A 21748-nucleotide genomic window follows, 5' to 3' on the forward strand; every position below is an offset into this window, starting at 1 on the left:
CAGAGTAGAAAGTCAGCTTTAACGGAGGGGTTTTAAAATTCCTGAATTTAATGCTTAGTTTTCATATAAAGAATAAATTGTAGGTGTTTAGACTACGTATTAGTGACAAATAAATTGCAAGGAAAACATTTGCAAAAGTCCAAATGTACAATAAATGTACAATTCCGTGCAGCACCCTTTTGATATGAACACCAGATCTCCTGACTTTGATTATGCCTCTTCATATTTAGATCATGATCACAGAGTTAGTTTTGTACAAACTCTGCTATTTCTGTATGAATGCTAGTTAAATAAATTATATTCAGTATTTATGGTTATTAATAATTTGTGTGTGTAATGGCAGAACCAATTTTATTCAAAATGCAGGTTACTTTATGTGAAAGCCTGAAATACATGTGCTTTACAGAAAATCATGTAGCTGGTACCAGTACTGTGCAGAATGACCTGAAGTGGTGAATGCTTGGCTAAGGGATTGAATCTCTTCAAAATCATCATATTTCCCCCCAGCAGGAATTGAGGCTTTGATGCAGTTTATTTGTTGGTACTAGTTCTGCAAGCTGCTGTATACCAAAGATGATAATAGAAAAGCATTGGTTCTGGTTATAAAGCACACAATCATATGTGTATCTGGGTTTTAATAGGAAGTGGCTAGAGCTACATTATTCCAAATGGATGAAAAATAGTGATCTCTCAAGAGTAGGTAGATGTTCCCTAACCATCAGTTGTTCGCTTTCCACTGTGCTGGTTTATCGAGAATGGAACTGCTCCAACTCTATTTGTTAATTGCTGTTTTATTTTCTTTCTCTAGCCATTTGTTGTAATGGATTGTGGTTGCTTTTTCGACACAGATGAGAAACAGTGTCAACAGAATTTGGTTCTTGTTCTGTATGGGGATTATTTTTTTGTAATTCCACAGATGTATTTAGTGTAGTGAAAAAGCAAGTGCACAAATCCAGACTTCACTACAGACTGGAAAGCTGCCTGTACCATTTTAGTTCCTTGCTCAGCACTTTCTTTCAGAGGAGTATGATACTATTAAATTAAATGTTTCTATGTCTGTTAATGCTTGTGCAATGGCTTTCAATTTAAATGTGAAAGAGGTTCCTGGATATAGTTTGTAACCCATGAAAAAAAACAAAAAACAAGAACAAATCAAAATCTAACAACAAAAACAAAAGCCCACCACTTTTCTTAAGGAAGCAGTCTATGCATTTGGTCTTTGGGATGCAGACCCTTGCAGCATTTGGTATAATTTAGCATCAAGTAGTGTTCACTGTTTCCTGCTTTCATTGTATTGAGTCACATGCAGGAATCTGGGAGGCTTCAAAAAGTCTGAATGGAAGGAGGTTGGGTTTTCAAAGAGGGTTTCTGTTCTGTTTTTTAGAAAGCAGGACAGCTTGCACAGTTACACTGGTTGATTTACATTGCCAGTGTGAGAATCCAGTATTAGCAGGAGTGAATCCTTGGCAAGAAAATTTGGCTGCTGGCTGCTAGACTTAGAAATTTAGCGGAGGATGGACAGAGGTTCTATGGATATGTGCCCAGGAATTAATTGTTATCAATAAAAGTTGTAACCTGATATATCATTCATGTACCTTCCATTAGAATCAATTACATTATTTACATTATTTCTGTAATGCACTACTTGATCTTAATTGGGGCTGGCCCTGACACCATTCTAAAAATGGAGACAACTCCCATTGATTTCCACAGCACAAAACCAAAGCTGCCTTCAACAAAACACACTCAAAGAGCATCTCAATAGTTAAGTAGTGAGAGCATTTTCTCCTTTTTGGTAAATAAGCAAGATGGTCATGTTTAAGGAGACATTATGGTCATGAGGAATGTGGAACCTAACTATCGGAACACTGTTCTTGAAATTTCCGTATATAAACATCAAGTTGGTTTGCAAAGCTCATGAAGCCTTTGTGCACCTTTGCAGAATGTTGGATGGAGCCTCTTTCCTGACCTGTGGCTTCACAACACTTGATTTGCTATGGCTTCTCGTCTCCTGATACCTACCATGCATCATATGCAAGGATAATTCCAGGCTGAAAAACACTATTAAATTCTTGGATGGCTGAGGCCACGTATCTTATGAAGCAGTGGATTGTCTTGTTATTGGCAGAAAAACACACAGGGTTTGAGTAGGAAACAGTGATTTATTCAGCTAACACTAAGCAAGTGCACTGACTTCTGTAGCTGTGTTGACCCCTTTATATCCATATAAAAATGAAGTGGAATCTTGACACTCATAGTCTTGAAGATTGTCCCTATTCTGTAATCTCCTATTAATCGAAACTGTCACAATTTTCAAGGAACGCTGATAATCTAACGTGGCTTCCTGTATAAAATAGGTCATTGGGTTTAGCTGAACTAATTTTTCTCAAATACCGTAGCCATTGTACTGTTTTCACTGTCCCACATTTATATATATAGATATATATAGCAATGTAGAATCTACCACATTCACAGGAAATGTTTCTAGCAATGAAACGGTCTTCCTGTTGTAAATGGGTCTTCACACCTGAATTGATCTACTTTCATTTTAGTCTCCTTTATGTTTGGGAAACATTCTGCGTTACCTACTTTATTTCCCTGCTGCCTATGGGTACTTTTGTACTGTGACAGTTTTCTACCTCATTGTTAACTCAATCATTTTGAATCCTTTGTATTTTTCTATGGACTGTATTTTCCAGTCTTTTGGATCTTTGGATCACTCTTGCTGATCCTCTCGGTACCTTCTCCTCATTCACTGACCCAATTTTTTTTCAGTTTTATATTCTTCTATGCAGATTCCATTACTAAATGTTAATCTTTACCTAATAATCCACCAGGAATATACAAGAATTTTCCAGAGGTATTTTAATTATTCAGGGTCCTTTTAAATTAGAAGGCTCCAATTTCTATTCAGAATACATCTGTGTTTCCTGGAGAGTGACCTGATGAACACTAATATAAAAATAAGTCGAATTTGGATACCTTATGCAATATTTTAACTACTAGCTTTTAAGTATGCACATTCAAAGTTCAGCTGTTTAATTTTTGTGTTTTTTCCTGCATCTCCTAGGTCGCTTAATACACAAATCTCCATCTAATTGTCCCTGATTTCCAGTCTGATGTAATTGCCTCTATCTTCCGCTGACTTTAGTAGGAGCTATGCCAAGACTTTACTGTGGAAAATATTACAGACTGATACTTCAAAAAAACCCTCAAAAAAGCCCCAACCAAACAAAAACTCATCAACTTTACTCTAGCTATGATCAGACTGTATTGAATGATGTATTTATTTATAAAGATTTTATGGTACTTCAATATCTTTCAGGCTAAGAGGCGTAAGTAAAGTAATATAAATTAATAATATGAAAATAGATGAGTATATGTGTTCCTTGCTTCCTGAAATCAAATCCTGTGGGGCTTGTTATGTGGTGTTTAAAGTAGCCAAGAAATACAGTAAAGGAAATGTTGCTTAAAACAGATAACTTGACATATGTATTCACTATCCCAGTAAAAATGAGAAAAAGACCTGTGAAACACCTGTGCCTTGCATATGGAAAATGTCCAGAAAAAGCAAGTGAGCTTCCTATGAAGGTATGTGTGGAATCCATTAGTGGATTCAGATGAACTTAATGAGGTAATTTTTTTAATAGACATCAGTATAGATTAGCGTAATGTAATTTGTATAGGAGAAACGGAAATGGAACAAGTAAATGGGTTGCCATAATATTTAAAAACACTTACAGTGCTAGGAAACTACTAAATAATTTTCCAGTGAAGAAATATAAACAAAGCAAAACAAACATTAGGCATATTTCAAGTGGTGCTGAAGAAATTCTGTCTCTTCTGAAGATACTCCATATAAAAGGATACTCGTGGGAGATTTTTAACTACCTGCATCTCTGTTGAGTAGCACTTTCAGCAAATTAGCAAGGAAATTCATAAATTACAGAGCAGTCAGACTCACTGAATGGAAAGTAGGAGATCCCAAAAGAGACATCTTGAGTCCATTTCTTGCTGACATGAAAGTGAGTGGAAATGGGGAACATTGGAGAACTGTATCATTAGTGACCAAAAAGTGGGCTCATGTCAGAAAGGATAGCAATTTACTGAGTAATTTAAGGCTGTAATTTCAGGAGGAACAGAAGAAAAACACAGTGAATAAAGAACAGTGAAGAAATAGTGTTAAAATCCAGAAGGAACATCAGTGTATTTTGCTAGAATGATTAAGAACACAGTGTGCTTTTATTCAGGTTTAAAAAAGGAGTTTGAACTAGCAGTAAATGAACTTTTGAAATACTGCAGTTGTGCTGAAGGGATGTGATATGAAAGGCCAATATTTAAAGCAGCTTTAATGGGGAAGATGAAATTGAGAATTAGATCATGTGTCAAGAATTGTAAATCTCCAAAACTCACTGTGCTTATAAGTACTTGAAACGTGAAGTCGAACATGACAGTTATGAATGGGGGAAGAAGACAAACATGTAGTGTTCAGAACAGCTTTTACAGGGGTGATTAACAAATGCTTCAGACTTTTGTATAAAGAAATATTAACCTGAATGAAGTGGATAGGGATATCCTAGAGTACTGTGCCCAGTTCTGGTCTGCAAAATTAAAAAAAACATGAAAGACTGGAGACAGTCCAAAGAAGTGCCACCAAGCTGAGCAGAAGAGGTTGGTTATTTGCCCCATGAGGAAAGACTCAAGCTGTGTAGGATCTTTTCTCCCTGGTGAAGAGAAGACTCAGGGGAACCTAATCACAACGTTCCAGTACTTAAAGGGCAGCTACAAACAGGATTGAGGCTTTTTCTTCACTGCCACCAACATGGAGAAGACAAGGAGCAACAGGTGCACATAGTACCAGAAGAGATTTTATGTTGATGCAAGGAATAAACTTGGTAAAATGAGATCAATCCCTGGAATAAACTCCCCAGGAGCATGTTGGAGTCCCCATCACTGCAAGTTTTCAGGATGCCATTGGACAGAGTACTAGGTAATCTCAGGCTTCCTCTGCCATAAAGCATCAGACCAGCTCATCTTCTGAGGTCCCTTCCAACCTGGACTTTCAATGAAAAGCAAATTGGAGAAAGCCTGGGAGAAAATGTTGATTATTTTAAAGACATTTAAATTTGTGAAGTAACTCTGTGGTTATAGACAATGGTGTCTGATATGTGAAGGGTGCAGGATATGTTCTGCTGAATTTGGGCCTTTAATGCTGTTAAAAGGCACTAATGAAGGAAGGAGTGAGAGTGGAACAAAGATAATTTTCTTTTCTAAAGCATCTGTTTTGAAGCATTTGAAATGAGAATGGAAAGATTACCCCCCAAGATATTTTGATTATACCTTGTGTTTTGTTAATACAGTGTGTTTATTAATAATCACTTATTATTAGGAGCTGGTACCAAAATTATTATATATGAGGGTTCAGGTTTTTTATCAAACTATCTGTTTTCCTTAATTGGAGTATTTGGTTCCATAAATCTTTCTTTGATGATGTAACAAAAATGAACATTTGCTCATAGAAAAGTGTGTGATAGGGAAAGGAGTTTTCTGGGCTGTTTTTTTCCAGCAGCAGCAAATATTAATTTTTCCAACGGTTATTTGGAATGTGTAAAGCAATACAGAACTCCAAGGAAGACCAGCAGCATTCAGGCACAGAAATTGATATGCTGAGGGAAAAGGTCTGTTTTTTTTTTTCCTTCACAATAACTATAAATATTTGAAGAGTATAAATGTTAAAGCACAGAAGCACAAGGGGAGTAATGTGATGGGATTACTAAAGTGAAAATTTAGATTGGATGAGTATTAGGAAAAAATGATTGACAGTGAGAATAGATTATGTAGTGGAGCACTTTCCCAAAGGTATTGGTAAAAGCCCTGTATCAGTCTTCACTGAGATACTTCAGAGTAGATTGTATAAAGAAGCAAAAGCTATTCTGCAGGGAAACATGCTGTTCTTGGAGAGCTGTGCTGGAGGACTTAATAGATTTGCTACAAGTCATTTCTGTGAATCATTTAGAGATGTGTTACGGACTTTTTTTTTTTTCCTCATTGAAAGTAGTTCTATAACATTTCTCACTCACCCTACTCAGTGGATCATAGTGAGTTTGTGTTCATCACAGACTTAGTAAATCAATATCCCATAACAGTATTTTATATACATTATTCATTACACTTTTGTGAAATAAAATCTTGTAAAGAAGAGGAGGAAATTGGGAAGTGTGAAAGATGTAGGATGTTTGTGTTCTGGCACAGGGCGTGTGTGAGGAGGGAGTTCTGGAAGCTTACTGACGTGATTTCACTGTGACCTGAGTTTCATCCTTTATTCCTAGTATTTTTCTTCCTACATTCTAAAAACTGTAAGTTTTCTGAGAACTAATATTGTCTTAAAAGTCTGTAACTTGGAAGGATACAAAGAAAAAGGACACAGAAGGTGTTAGGAGTATACTTCCTTAAAAGACATGACCTTCAGAAAGAGCACTTTTTCTCCCAGATGTGACAGTATTTCTTCAAGGACTTGTGGACGATTTGCACAGCACAAAGTGGACGAAATCATTGGAGACTGAGGAGTGTAGAGGCCCAGATATGTGGGTCATCACAGGGAGTTTTTCAAGCATTTCAAGAATTAATTCCTCTTCAATGCATATGATGTCCTGAATATTTACCCTTTGGAACGCCAATGGGAAGGACACTCATTTGATACTGAATAGCCCTCAGTGTTCGCACACTTTAGATGTAGGTGTCATGCTGTGGAGGCTGGAAGTGATGTGTATTGAATTATCAATTTCATATTATTCCTTTCCACTTTCAAGAAATATCTAAGAGGAAGAAATTAAAAGTACACATCGAGGCCTTTTGGACCCTTTGATGTGGACTTGAACATCACTGGTCAATTATGTTCATGTCCTTTTCCTTGTTCTTTTTTATTCTGCCCATGCCAGACTTGGAAATAACTGAGTTTCCTGAGCCTCTAGATGGGATGCTTAAAATAATTACCACAAGGAACAACATGTTCCTTTTCATTAATGCACTTCTTTTGGAGAGTACTTATTTTGTGTTTCAAAGATGGAAAAAGAAATTTTAGTCTTCCTGCCATTTCGTTCTGTTTGCCCAGTGTGCATATGTTTTTCAGATGATACAAGGTGCAGGTCAGCCACTTTTTTGTTCATAAATATTCATACCTATATAGATAGGGAGAAGAAATAAGTGACAGGTTAGCATAAATTAAATATTCAGCACAACTCAGCAACATCAGGATTTAAATGGAAATATGCAAGGTACAGGAAAAGCTGTTCCAAGAAAATGTTTGAAAAGAAAATACTTCTCTGTATTTCATCTCTCACTGTATTTAGGGGGGGAAAAAGCCAGAATATTTTGCTCTGTGTGAGATAAGGCAAATTAAAAAGATTGCAAAATGCAGATTGGATTTCAAGAGCCAGCCAATAAACTGACAAAAGTGGCTGGAACCTGGCAGGAAGATTTTGATGAGTCTTGTTCCTCCAGAATCACAGAACTGAAATTCTCAAAATGTAATTTTCCTGGACATTGGGAGGCTGCAAACCTTGTTTGAGAGTGATGTTGTTTAGATGTTTGTTGCCCATATTTTCTACTTCTTTAGTCAAGATTATCTTACCCTTACTGGTGGAAGTAATAATCTTTTTAAGATCCTTTAACCCAAAACCATAGAAAGTAAGTGACTGTGCTCCTGTGATTTCTTGCACATGAACTAGGAACACATTATATTAGCAACAGCGATTTGATGATGTATTGTACTAACAGATAAGATCATAAAGTTCTGTGAGAACATATTGCAGTAATGCATCATCAGAGCCCAGAACTGGCTGGTAAAATCAACAAGCATGAACACCTAGATATCAGCTTCCTGATCCTTCCAACCCTCTCTCACAAAATATACTCATTTACCACTGCTGTTATGATACTTGTTTCTGTTGGAGAAACATCTGTCCAGACCTGGCAGATTTATTCTGTGCTTTTTCACCTGAGACTCTGCTTTTAGGGACATTTGCAAACATAACTGAGTATGAGGGAATGGCATGAAACTGAGTTAGAGGAGGTTTAGGTTGAATATCAGGAGAAGGTTCTTCCCCCAGAGGGTGGTTGGGCACTAGAACAGCTCCCAGGGCAGTGATCACAACACCAAGCCTGACAGAGTTCAAAAAAGTGTTTGGACAGCACTCTCAGGCACGTGGTGTGACTTTTGGGGTGTTCTGTGCAAGGCCAGGAGCTGGACTCAATGATCCAGATGAGCCTCTTCCAACTCAGCATATTCTGTGATAATTCCTAATAAGACACAAATGAGATCATCTAGATTATGTTTGTTCTGTTAAGTTTGGGGTTTTTCTTTATATAAAATCTATACCATTGCAGAAGCAAAAGATCCCACGAAACAAATGTTCTCTCTCCAAGACTTATTCCAAGCAATTTCACATGTGTAAAAGCTCCTGAGGACTGAGATTCTTTGCCATTTAGATGTTGTATATTTTCCAAGTTTTAACTGGACAGCTTGAAAGCAATAATGAGACAATAATTATTTCTTTACTTTCCAGATAGTAAAGATTAAATATATGCTTTAAAACATTTTAATGAACAAGATTTGTAGAAATATAAAAATCCATATGTGCTTATTGAGCCAATCCCAGTATCATCTAATTGTCCAACTAAAAATACAGTTAGTTGTAACTTTTTTACAATTGCTTCAATTTGTTTTGCTGGAGGCTAGGTTCCCCTAATTTTTCATAAAACATATTTAGCATACATTTAATCTGTTGCAAAAGTATCACAACGGATGTTTAAAAAAAATCTAAACTAGTTACTAAGTCAATTACATAAATTTTTTAGTGTTCTAAAATACAAAAAGCAAATTCTGTCATTCAAGTGTCTGTAGTCAGTTTTTTCAGGGATTTACAACTCTGGATACGTATCCAGTGTTGGATGCATAAAAAACTGCTTATTTTTATATCAACTGAGAATTGTAGCTTGTAAAAATGTTATTTCTTTAGTTACATATACAGCTCAAGTATCTTCAAAATTGCAAATTATAAGGTTATGCCTAGGAAGGGAACTATAAAATAAATTGAAAATGCAGTGAGGTGACTTATATGGTTAAAAGCCTCAGTATTTTGACTCAGCTGTGAATGTGCAAACAAAATGACCAGCCCATCTGATACCGTAAAATTTTACAGAAATCCTTCTTTTCTATCTGTGTTTGGGGGTTCCCTCATAATCAGTTCCAAGGACTGAAATGCTGATATAATCAAGCTGGTGAGAGAGCCTCTGATGGGTATTATTTCAGCTAAATGAATATAACAGAGATGAGCAGGAGCACATTTTTTGTCTTTTTTTTTTTTTTTTCTCTGACCAAAGAAATGAAAGATATTTGGTACATTGAGATGTTTTGGAAATTGTTCCCAGTTTAGGGGTAGTAACCTATGATTGGCAATTCATTGTGCCAATGATAGAGATGAAAAAGGTAGTGTTTTGCAATCTCCAGTTCGGTTATGAAGTAAATTCCAGACTTAGGAAGTAATGGATAAGAGCAGACACTCCAAATTAAAATAAATCACATTAATCTGTGTGGCAACATTTTTTTGTATAGGCTCAGAGAATGTTGTTAGAAAGCATAAGACTTGTCAAGTTTGTCATTCCTCTGAGACAGATTTAGAAATAAATTGAGTTACAGCAAAAATCATGCGATGAGACCACTGTATCCATTGAGTCAGATTATTAATATCAGAGGCTGCTAGGATTTTGAGTTCCCAAGCTTTCCTTTTGAAAGTGTATTGCCATGCTCAGCTAGGGGCCAGGTTTCACAAGATCGAATCATTAATGTTATGATTTCTGAGCACAAGATGCCTCCTGTCAGCCTCTTGATATTTTTCATCTTCATGAAGCACCTGTTTGAAAGCCAAACACCTCCAAACCTGGGTGATGCCATGGGTCTGACTCCAGGCCAAGCAGATGGAGTGAGTCCTCCTGGTTTCTGCTGGCATCACACAGGAACACACAGCAGGATTTAGTTGTGTGATCTGGTATTATTTACTGATATATATTGGGATTAATACCTTGTATAAGTATTTTTTCATAGTTGTTTTTTTCTGCTTACCAAATATTGTATTCAAATTTATTTTTCAGTCAGAATGAGACTATCCTTAATTTATTTTCTGTTGAGAGGCAAATGCTTTTTTTCTTTGTGGGCTCAATAATCATGAGGCCCATACCGCATTTTTTTGCCTTCTTATCTACTCCTGAATTAAACTTTTTATTAGGCATCATCAACTGCTTGCTAAATAATCCTGAACCAGCCTTTATATAGGAGGCTTTCTCACAGTTTTTAACCAGTGCAAATGGCTTCAGTGGGACTAAGGTGCCACTACAGAGAGCATAGTCTTGAAAGTAATTTTGTCAAACTTTTCCAAAGAAAATAAATGCTACAACTCTATGTATAATATATTGTTTTGTGAAATGGAATTATACTAAGATAAACCCAAGCAATAGTTACTACCATAGATGTGTCTACCTAATTTCTTTATTTAGGTTTCATGCATACCCTTTATATGTTTTTTATGTATGTATAATTCAGTGTATGCCATGTGTAGTCCCAAGAAAGTTTTTAGTGAAAATAGAAAATTTATTTTGCCTGACACTATTGTCTGAGGAAAAGCCTATTTTCCTCCCACTTTTCTGAAGTGGTATTTGAGAACATTTGAAAATATATTTTATATTTAAAGTAGTTTCAATTTGAAGTGTTTATTTGAAATTAAAAAAAAGTTCAGCATTCTAATGGTGAAAACAAATGTCAGAACATTGCTGAGACACTCAATTTATGTACCCAAAGACATGGGGAAGCGACAAATGCTTAATTGCACTGTCTACGCTTTACTCAGAATTAGTTCTCTTCACAGCTATTTAGAAAAACCAAAAACACTGTGAGAAGTGTTCATTCTGACAGACACACTTGCATAACCAAAGGTATTTTGCAGAACAATATACTTTTAAAATCTGCCTATGTGTTAAAGTACAAGAAGCTGCAATAACTTATGTGAAGGTACTTGTTGGCAGTTCATTTTGTATGGCAAGCTGCTCTTCTGGAATGTTTTTAGATAAACACTGTTGTAGCATTAAATGTCTTTTTTCTGATCATCTCTCACAAGAATTGATTCTGCTTGAGGCTGAGGACCTGACAGTAGCAAACCAAAGTATTGTTGTATTGTCTGACATTCCTTTAGCCCTGACACCAAGGGCCCAGGTTTGGAGGTCATCAAGCAGAATCAGACCCTTTAAACAGCATATTTAACTGTGCCCTGTTGCATTCTGTCACTGCAATGAGATGGCATGGCTTGAAAACCAAATAACACATCCCTCTTTCTTGTCATTATAGCGATAATTAATTTGGATTAGTTCAACCAGTCTATTTAGGAAGACAGCCATAACCTCAAGAAAATTTATTAACATAAAGCTGGCCCATATATAGACTGCGGTTAAAGATGCCTTTAAATATAAGAGATGCCTTAGAAATATTCCATTCATTATTTTCTTGTCCATATGCTTTCAGCCACACACATTGTTTTGTTTCTGTCACTGAAAAATGATGAGGGAAAAGCTGCCTCTGAATAACACGTGCTGGTTTGATACCTTGGGTTGCAATTATAGTAATAACCTCAAAGGCAAAAGAAAACTTATTTTCCAGTTGGTGTAGGAATGTGAGGCAGCAAAGATTGTTTCAAAATGCAGATGTGAAGAGTTGCTCATGTTGCAGTACTGGAAAGCTAAAAGGATATGTGAAAAGAATTATAAGGATTCAAAAGAAATTGCAGGTCAAGGGAGGGAAGAATTTTCTTGGGTATCTTCCAGGAATGTGCCCAGTATGGTTATTGGGGGGGGAATTTGATTTTCATTTTTAGCTTTAAACTATTTGCCTATCATGGTAGAGCAGAATTTAGCCAACGACTGCATAAATTATTGTTTTATTAATATCACAGAAATCAGGGAGCTGTTAAGCTAAGTGGGAGCTGGCTCTCAGAGTGGGAGAAGCAAAGTTTCTACAGCTTGTCCACAAGTAGCCAACTTCACTGAGCCAACAGAGCTGAATGGCAGTGAAGGTATCTGTATGGAGACTGGCCAAAAGTTCATAAAAGAGGGCCATTTTCCCCTCGGTGGAACAGAAGGTTCTTTCAAACCAGGAATTAGGAAACAGAGATGAGTCCAAACCAGAAGGCAGCTAAAAACACCCACAGCCAAAGCCAGCTATTCAGCCAGAGGCAGGAGTAACCTAGACAGGTGAGAGAGAACAGGAAGAAAAAGCCAGTTGGGTGTTCATTATTCTGGGGAAATTATAAGTTAAGAGTCATAAATTGGCAGCTACTAATAAACTTATGGGAGAGGCTGAAGGAAATCTAGTGAGGGGTGGAATAAAGTTCCCTCATTTCACCAAAGGATATGTAGAATTGACATTCTGCATTTAATTTGAAGCCTATGGTTCTTTTTGTATGTTTTCAATCATGTTTAATATGGAAAAAAGTTTGTTAAATGTTTCAGGTTTTCAGGGTAGGTTTGTAGGTAACTGAATTTTTTTAAGCAAATTTCTGTTTTCAGATCCCTGATCTTCCCTACTTAGATTGTGCTGAGCTCATTTTAGCTTTCCTTTTTAATTTGAGGTTCCTTATTTTTTTCTTTTTGTGACAACTTCCATTTTTAAATCATATGACTCCTACCCTAATGAAAGGTAGCTCAGTTTTTAAGTACATCTGTTGTGTTGCCTTCAGATGCACTTGAGTTGAGATATTCCTTAGAACATAAGTTTTGCATATATATTATCTTTTCCTTTTTTCATGATTTGCTTCTGTATTTTCTGACCTTGAATGTAAAGCTTTAAGTGCTGAAGACAGGGAAAATCTAGCTTATAATGAATATTATGCTAAAGAAATAAGGCTTGAACCCTACAATGGTAATTATTGTGCTCTGCCTTATAGTCTCTCTTTCTTGTAGTCCTTAAAAAGTTCTTTTGTTTGATCTTGAGTAAGAATGGTTAATGGAGAAGGAGGAAAAATAGCACATTTCTGACTTTGCTGCAGAATTAGTCTTTGGTAACTCTTACTGCACTGTGAAAGAAAGAAGAGGAAAAAGCTGAAATCCAGCATGACAATTGAGTCTCCTGTAGGTCTTTCCTTTCCCAGTCAGTCATTTGAGGTAGCATATAATTTGTTTTCTTTCTTAGACTGTATACAATACATTAATGCAAAGCTGCTTTTGCCTTAAATAATACATTTTGTTTTCCTTTTGGTGATTCCTGTTTCTCTTGTTTTTGTTTCATGACTTATGTCTTGGTAAAGTCTTTATCTTTACTAGGGAGCCAATAGAGCTTTTGTGGAATCAACTTGTCCCTAAACTCTGCAATTTAGCTGTTGCCAAGAAATTTCTATGAGTCCTTGCCACGGGAAGTTAAAAAAAAAAAAAGAAAAGAAAAGGAAAAGAAACTTGAACCCATTTCTTAAAAACAGAAAGCATAGCAACCACAGTCAGAAACATTTAGCAGTCTGGCAGCAAACGGCAGGACATACAAAGAATAACAAAATAGTCTATTGAAGAGGGGAAAAAAGATCTTCAAGAGACTTGTGTCCACAGTGGGGTGAAAAACATAACAATCCCATTATCAATGTTGTCAGAAAATAAAATGTTATTCCCCTCCACCCCAAGTTCTGCCAATATATCATGTTAAACGATATTCCAGTAACTCAGAACATAAAAAGGCATTTTCTGGCATCCCTTTAAATGTCTCTATTCAGGCAGTCAAAGTAGGAGAGAAAAGAAACAAACAGTTCTGGGATCCACATTCAAAACTCCAGCAGAAGAGACTAGTTGGCCGAGAAGATGAGCTGTCATGACTGTATTAATTCTGCAAATAGGTGACATGCATTAAACTGAGGTGACTTTCCCCATTCTGCACAGAGAATCTAAATTCACACTCAGTATTCCTATAACTTTGTTTCTGTCAGTACTGGTTTTGTTTCTACAGCTGTATGTATCGATTAACAACTTTTTGTGATCTTAGATTTATTAATATGTTTTCTCTGTACAGAATTGTGAGTTATTAGTTCTTCTGGGGGGGTTGGGGGTTGTGTTTTTCTGGATTGGTTTGTTGGTTGTTTCTTTTTTCTCCCATTTTTTTCCCATCATGATTTGGGGGTAGGAGAATGATGGTTTTCAGACAGTCTACAGTGGAAGTTCAGGTGTGATATTGAAACCATACTGGAATTCCCTATGGTTATGGTAATTTCAGCCTTTTTTGGTACCCATTTTCCTCCCTAGAATTTACAGGGATATGATAATTAGCAGTTTAAATAGAGCATTAATTTGTGTGCATTAAGTATGCCTGCTTTGTGTAAACAGAAGTTTTCAAAATGCCTGATGTGTGATATATCCTGTAATATTAAGGAATGGGAGTGCAGAAAACGTCCATGTTGCTTAGTTACAGAAACAACAGACATCTCAAATTTGTTATCTTTAGTTAGCCATTCAGTGTGGCACTAAAGCACTTGCCAAGGGCATTATCAGGGCATAGGATGCCCTGATAATAGAGCTTTTGTGTTCACCCTGAGACGTGGATTGTTCAAGCTCAGCTTTTATTGTGTGCAGCTTTTGACCAGATTGGGTGCATTTTGATTTTTTTTTTTATCTGAATGATCAGTGAGCTCTGTATTCTGGAGTGGCAGACTAGAAAGTCAAAACTATATCATACTTATTTTGTCATCTTCCTTAAAAGGAAAATGGGGAAGTGACAGCCTATAGGAAATGTGAACATAAATGGGTATGATTTTGGATAAAGCTTCAATAGATCTTGTGCTGGTAACACAAACTTCAGTCTTCAAGAAAGTTTCTGTTCTGTGAGGAGACGGAGTATCCAATTTACAAAGAAGCAAGGAGAAGTTACATTCTTTGTGAGGCTTTTATATGTAGGTTGAACCCAAATCCCTGGATTACTGGTCCTGACTCCTAACACAAGAATCATTATAATGATTTTCTTCTTTATACCCTAGGACAAGATAGTCTGTGGAGAGAATGTCTGATTTTAAAAAGCTATATATAAAGCTGTAAGCAGCAGAACAAACAGTAGAATAAAGCATATAATCATATTATAGGGACAATATGTTTGCATTGGGAAAGCTCATTTAATATTTTTCAAAAGTTTGAGTGTGATTTGTTTGCACTCCATGATTTTGGATGCTTGGACTGGGCAGGAGGAAGCAGCAGGAGAATGTGAAATTCCCAGATATATATTCCAAAGAATTTGTTGCTCTTTGGTGCTTTTTTATTTTATTTTTTTTATTTCTTAAATCAATTAAGTCAGGGGTTTTTTTGAGCTGAAACTTGGAGAGCAGTTTCCCAGACCATATTAACTGATCTAAAATAATGCAATGAAAGGCACCTGGTATTGTTTTCTCCAGGTGTCTGATGTATCTAGACCATAGAACGCTGTCCTCTTGTCCTTAGGCTTACCTCCCTCCTAGTAGGATCTAGAGATACTTGGGTTTTGTTTTGGTGCTCAAAATGACCCCTTTCTAATGCCTCACATTACCATCACCACCACATTTGCAAAAATATTGACCTCTGGAGAACAAAAACCATTTCACTTGAGGATGAATAAGTTGTTCCCTTGGAGCTTTCAATATACCTCTTGATTTCTTCTCTGTGCTCCACAAACAAAGCTGGTTTATGATGTTGAGTAACCCTAGAGGCTTGAATAGCTGCTGTCCTTCATGTTCTGTGCTTTCATACCATGTTCAAAAATGCACCCCACTGCAAACATTTGAACTGGGACTCCTCAAGTTTTGTGTAAATAGTCTGTAGTTTATTGTGTTCCTTGATACATTCATTTTGGAGCTGGAAAATTCGTGGAGGCATACGAGCAAAATGGCAAGCCTCCTGTGAGAAGCTGGGGTTCTGAAATTAGTTCAAAACCATGCAGCAAGTGCTCAAAAAATACAAGACAATCCTTAGTGGTCAGTTTTGCAGTCAGATTTCTGGGGAATGTGATGTTATGTACATCAGGTAATTCTCAATGAGAATGGAAATCCTAGAGGCTGGTAAAACAAGCTGATAAAATTGCCTCAGGCTTCCCTCACTGTGAGTCCCATTGTTACAATTTCTGACATCAGCAAGGACTCTCCTGCTGATCCCACTGTGCAGGGCAAACCTGTGCGTTGGCAGGACCTACCTGAGCCATTCTGGGTGATAATAACCTCCATTTTGGAGAATTAACTGGTTTTGTATACACCAAGTGATCCAGATTTCATGGAAATATGAAAATATGACAGTATTCTTTTATGGTAACAAAGCTTTATATGATCCTCTTTTTAACAGGTTTTGATACTGAGTTCATCCATTCATTCAAATTGCAGTTAGAAAGGTATTTTACCATAAAAAAGGTATTTTGGTCCCAGTTAAGTCAATAGACAAGCTCTTTGGATCAAGATCACAGTGGTAGGTGCTCTGAACTTCAGGCTTCTCTTTAATTCTCAAGGAAAGCCAGATGATGTGATCAGTTTCTTGAGGATCGTCTTTGGTTTTAAGAATGTCAAGTAATTTAAAATAAATGCTTCATATTCATTTGAAGGATTTTTAATCATGGTGATTGAAAAGCTATTGCTGGCAGAGGTGGTCAGTATTCTGAAATATTTAAGGTTCATGCCCTCTCTTAACTCACAATGTTTCATGTGGAAAGGCTCCCTTTGGAATTGAAAATAGTATTGCAATCTGGATTCTTTCACACCTTTCATGGTTCTAAATCTCATGGGATAAGGTCAGTAGAAAAAAACTGATAGAGTTCTGTTTATTTTTTTAATTTTTTTATTTTCTTGGCTTTAAAATTTGCTAATTAAGCAGTTGCAGATTTAAGATATATCCCTAGTATGGATTCCTTCTCTTTTCCTTCACCTTTTCTCAGGGTCATTCATAGATTTATACTTCACACTTCTGGAGTTCATTGCATAGTAGAGCCCCAGCTTGGAAAAAATCCTGTACATGATATATCTTTGGGAAGCATGAAATAATTTAATTTATGCCCCAATATGACCACAAGCCACACTAAAGAGAGTGCTGACCTTAAGGTAATAATTGCTGTCTCAAAGCTAGATTTATTTGTTAAGAGACAGCACTGTGATATTGAAGTTACCTGGCATGTGGTTTGCCTAGATGGTAGCAAAGAATTGTGAAGTGATATGTAGTTCTGCCCTCTATCTCTTAGAAAACAAATTTATTCCTTGCTTTAGATAGCTTGGTTGCAACTTGTGTGGGGAATTGCTAACTGCTCCATTTTTCTTGGAAGTTTAGGTGGCCTTTTGCATATTCCAAGAATGAGGAAGTTATATTTTAAAGGCTGAGGTCTTGAAACTTCCTTGATTTTAAGAGGAAAGAACGGAGTGAATACAAGACAATCTCAAAGTGATCTTAATGGAATGATCAAATTCCCTGAGAGGTGGCAGTTCCATGTGCAGGAAACTTAGATTGTTGCTCCAATTTGAAAGCAAGTGCAAGAGCAAGCAAATTCCCAGGACCAACCCAATGGATGCCATGAAAGCAAGGATACTGACTGCTGGGTTGTGTGGGAGTAAAGGGGAATGTGACTCAAATATTTCTCCATGGCAAATCTCCTTCACTTGACTAATTGTGTATCCATGTCTCTAATGGAGGGAGAATATACTGAGTTAACATTCAAGAACAATATGCTGTGTGCCTCGGGTGGAAATAGCAGATAATATAAGCCCTATTAAAAGCATGTTTGTCCTTTTGTACCCAGAAGGAAAAAAAAAATTAAAAGGCAAAGTCAATGGATAAATCAGTAAGTTATTTGTACCCTAGAGGCTGTTGTTTCTGAAGCATGTACCTTCATGAGTTCTAAAGCAGATATTAGTCTCAGGATTATTCCCTACTGTTCAGTGGTTTTCCCAAAATTTAATGATGACTACTTTCTGTGAACATACTGCTTTTCTCCTTTTTGCTGTGCTTCACTGATGGCTGAGCTCATTTTTCATGGACAGGGAGAGGGGTAAGAATCTCAACACAACACCAGGAGCCAGGCTCACAAATGCAAGCTGTGTTCAGTTAATAGTTTACAGATCTTTTCAGTTATGGTTCATATATTTCTGTTTTATTACTAATTATCCATGATAATTCAGCTCCAGATTTTCCATTTAGTAAGAGTAAATGAACATAAGCGTTCTAAAACATAGGTGTAGGTTTTATTCAGTTTCCCCACAGCATATAACACACAATATGATGCAGTCATTTCCTTCTCATTAGCTATGAAATTTCAGTTGTGGAATATGGAAGCAAGAAATTGGCATTTGCCATATTTAGGGATTCCAAGAAAGTTTTAATATCGGTGGCATAAAATTGACAATATTTGTCACTCTTACTAAAGTGATCTAGCAACGTTTCCCTCATACATTATACATCAAGTTAATTAAAGAGCTGGTGGGAAGTTATTGAGAAAATTATTTCACTTTGTCCATTAGGTTCTTGAACAATATTTATTAAAAGTTATTGTTTCTGAGTTGGCAAATGACTTCAAATCATAGAAAGCTATTGTAGACATCAAAGAAAACCTAGCTTTCCTTTAGTCTGCTCCATTTTTTAACATTTGTAATATTCAGTCAAGCAGCTTTCATTAAGGTTGGACAGTTTGATTTGTCCATAAACAATAAAGTCGCTTTGTACATTTATTCTCCTTGTCCTGGAACCTGCTGTTTTTCAGCAGGCAATTAAGATCTTCTCATATTATTTGTTGCTGTATTTACTTTCATTGGCACCAAGCATGATTTAGTTCTAATAAATAAGAGCCCATTTGTTCCATTTTTATTTATTGCAACCTCTGGCTGCTGTTTAATGCTTCTCAGTCTAATCTAGAAAGGTTGTCCCCTGGAACTTCTTCAAAAGAAGGAGGAGCTATCCAAAATCCCTCTTGCCATAGAAAGTGGTCAATGCTTCATGAGATCAGATATCTCCAAGTAACCTCCCAGCCTCCTGGCTCCTTGCTGCATTCCCCTTCACTGTAAAGACAGAAAGCCACCCCAAAGGGAGGTCACTTGCCTGTGCTTATTTTCCAGTACTGTTCTAAATTCCTTTGCACAATCTGTGTATCTCAGGTTTTATGGATGCATTTGATAAATGGATATATGGATCCTTACAGTCTAATATTACAATTTAGTTTAATTCTATTCACTTCTGAGGTTTTTGGTTGAAGAGGGCAACACGTTGTCTGTGTTTCTATGGCAGAGTATTGTTTCTGCTGTCAGCAAACCACAGTGAGGTTTATCTGTTGTCTTTGGAGCTCTCATGGGGACAGCAATACTTGTGCTCACTTCTGAAATAAAATGAAGAAATAGGCTTATTTATTAACTTTTAGGATACATTTTAACATAGTAGAATAATTCTGACAAGTCTTATGATGAAATTTGCATTGAGGATAATGATATAATTGGAATGAACACAATTCTTACTGAAAAAGAAAAGTCACACTCTATCAATCATTCCCTTTTCTGTTGCCTTTAAACATCATTTTTCAATAGCAACTATCACTGGTGGAGTATGACATTTAGATTGTGTAAATGCTAGTGCTTTGATTTCTAACAGCAGCACAGCTCTGCAGTTCATCCCCTGTGTCTTCCCCTGGCTGGGAGTCAGAGTGTGTTTCACGTGCTCAAACTAAGTCTCAGAGGATATTAATCCAGAAGTTCTATCCTAGGTATTCAGTAAGCACTTCCTAACCCCTAATAGGAATGTAAAGTCTAAACCAGTGATGGGTCTCCTGAACAGCTCCAAACTACACTGCACAGTTGGAATATTGGATCAGGGCCAGGTGTGATCTAGTCCTGAATGGTGCAGATCTGTAGATGAAGAAGCCTCAGCACAAAGTGCTTGGTTTTGCTGAGCTGTTGCTTTTTCTCCAAATTGCTTTTTAATGCAGGGCTTAACCTTAGAAACAGAGAAGAAAGTTTCAGCTTCTGTCGCTGTGGTTTAGTATTCAGCTCTTCAGTGGTGTTTTAGCTTGGGTGTATCATTTATTGAACAATTAAAAATATTGACAAAACACTTGTGCATGCCTTTGGCTTTAGGGAGCTCATTTCAGCAGCCCTTGTATTATGGATAATTTAGAAAGAGCAGCAATTTAAAAAAATAAAAATAAAGATTAGAACCCTAGGAAATGGTTAAACCATGACAGGCTTCTCTGGACCAAGTTAAAATATGGTTTGAAGCAAGAATATTTGCTGCAGTGGTCAATTTGATTTAAAACTAATATTGTCTTTGATTTTCATCAGAAAAATCTTCAGTCAGGGAAAATACATAAGTTGGGAGTTTTTTTCCAATTGAACAGGCTCAAAGATTTTCCTGGTTTTTGTCTGTTTTGATCTGTATGATATTAGTTTTCCTATCTTATATAGCTTCATGAATATCATGAATGCTACTACTCCTCAACTCCAAGGACAAACTGAAAAGATGTTAAATTATGAAGTGTCTGACCTTGGTATATTTTCTGTACACGAACAGAAGAGTTAAGACAGTGACAAAGGGTTTAGAGGAAGAAGAAATCTAATACTTATCTATAATAGCAGAATGGCTGTGCAGAGAAGGCTTTTAAGTAATCAAGGCCACACGAGCTAATTTGCAACTCATAGTATAAATTATGTGCAGATTCTTTCAGATTGTTGGAATTAACTCCAGGGGTATTTTTAGAGCAACTTTGTTTGGTTTAATGAAAACAATTATTAAATCATTAGTCAATGAAAATAGGTATTTCATCTTGTTTGTATGTAAATTATCATTCACATATCATCACCATTATCCTTTAAATAATGTGCCTATTCCAGATTATGTCTGTTTGGTTAAAATGGTCAGGTTTCTCTGAGTAACTTCTCTGCTTTGCTTGCAGGTTGTATATAAAAATAACGATGTCAGGTTGGAGTTATCTCGACTTGCCAAGCAAGGGGATCCTAAAATGAAGATTCATGGGGTTGTAGCATTTAAATGTGAGAATGTTGCAACCTTAGATCCAATCACATTCGAAACACCAGAGTCTTTCATCTCTCTGCCAAAGTGGAATGCCAAGAAAACAGGCTCAATATCATTTGACTTTCGTACAACTGAGCCAAATGGCCTCATTCTTTTCAGTCACGGGAAACCAAGGCACCAAAAAGATGCCAAACATCCACAGATGGTGAAAGTTGATTTTTTTGCCATTGAAATGCTTGATGGCCACCTCTACCTACTGTTAGACATGGGATCAGGTACTATAAAAATAAAAGCCTTGCAGAAGAAGGTGAATGATGGTGAATGGTACCACGTGGATTTCCAGCGGGATGGGCGGTCAGGTAAGTTCCTTTTCCTAGCATTCAGTATATTCTTCCAGCTGTATCTGAGAGAATGCTGGGTAAATGGTAATGTTGCCACAATTAGAGTTGTGCATCTTCTGAAAAATAAGGAAAATAAAAAAAGTCATTACTGTCAGGTACCAGAATGCAACAATTTGCTGAGTAAAGTATCTTATGTTAACACTATTGGATAATCAAGTACTTAATCTTGCAAATAAGCGTGTTGTGTGCTTGAAAAACCAACAGTAATCTCTCTCTGTGCTTGCTAAAACCAAATAGCTGAAGTGGCAGGTTTCAAGAATGAAAATAAAGCAAAAGGAGAATTACTGAAAATAATCTCCAACATGGGGAATTGCTGCCCCACAGAA

At 36.6% G+C, this 21748-nt stretch overlaps 1 protein-coding gene across 13 annotated transcripts in view; it reads left to right on the forward strand.

The window, feature by feature from the left end:
- NRXN1 (neurexin 1) overlaps positions 1-21748 on the forward strand; it is a 670457-nt gene that overhangs the window by 251976 nt on the left and 396733 nt on the right. For all 13 annotated transcript variants that reach the window (XM_085054558.1, XM_085054559.1, XM_085054568.1 and 10 more), the window contains one exon: positions 20942-21380. In XM_085054558.1, coding sequence (XP_084910684.1) covers positions 20942-21380 — 439 coding nt within the window. The remainder of the gene's footprint in view (positions 1-20941; positions 21381-21748) is intronic.

The sequence above is a fragment of the Lichenostomus cassidix genome, chromosome 3 (genome assembly GCF_008360975.1).
Source record: "Lichenostomus cassidix isolate B80296 chromosome 3, HeHo_3.0, whole genome shotgun sequence".
NCBI lineage: Eukaryota > Metazoa > Chordata > Aves > Passeriformes > Meliphagidae > Lichenostomus > Lichenostomus cassidix.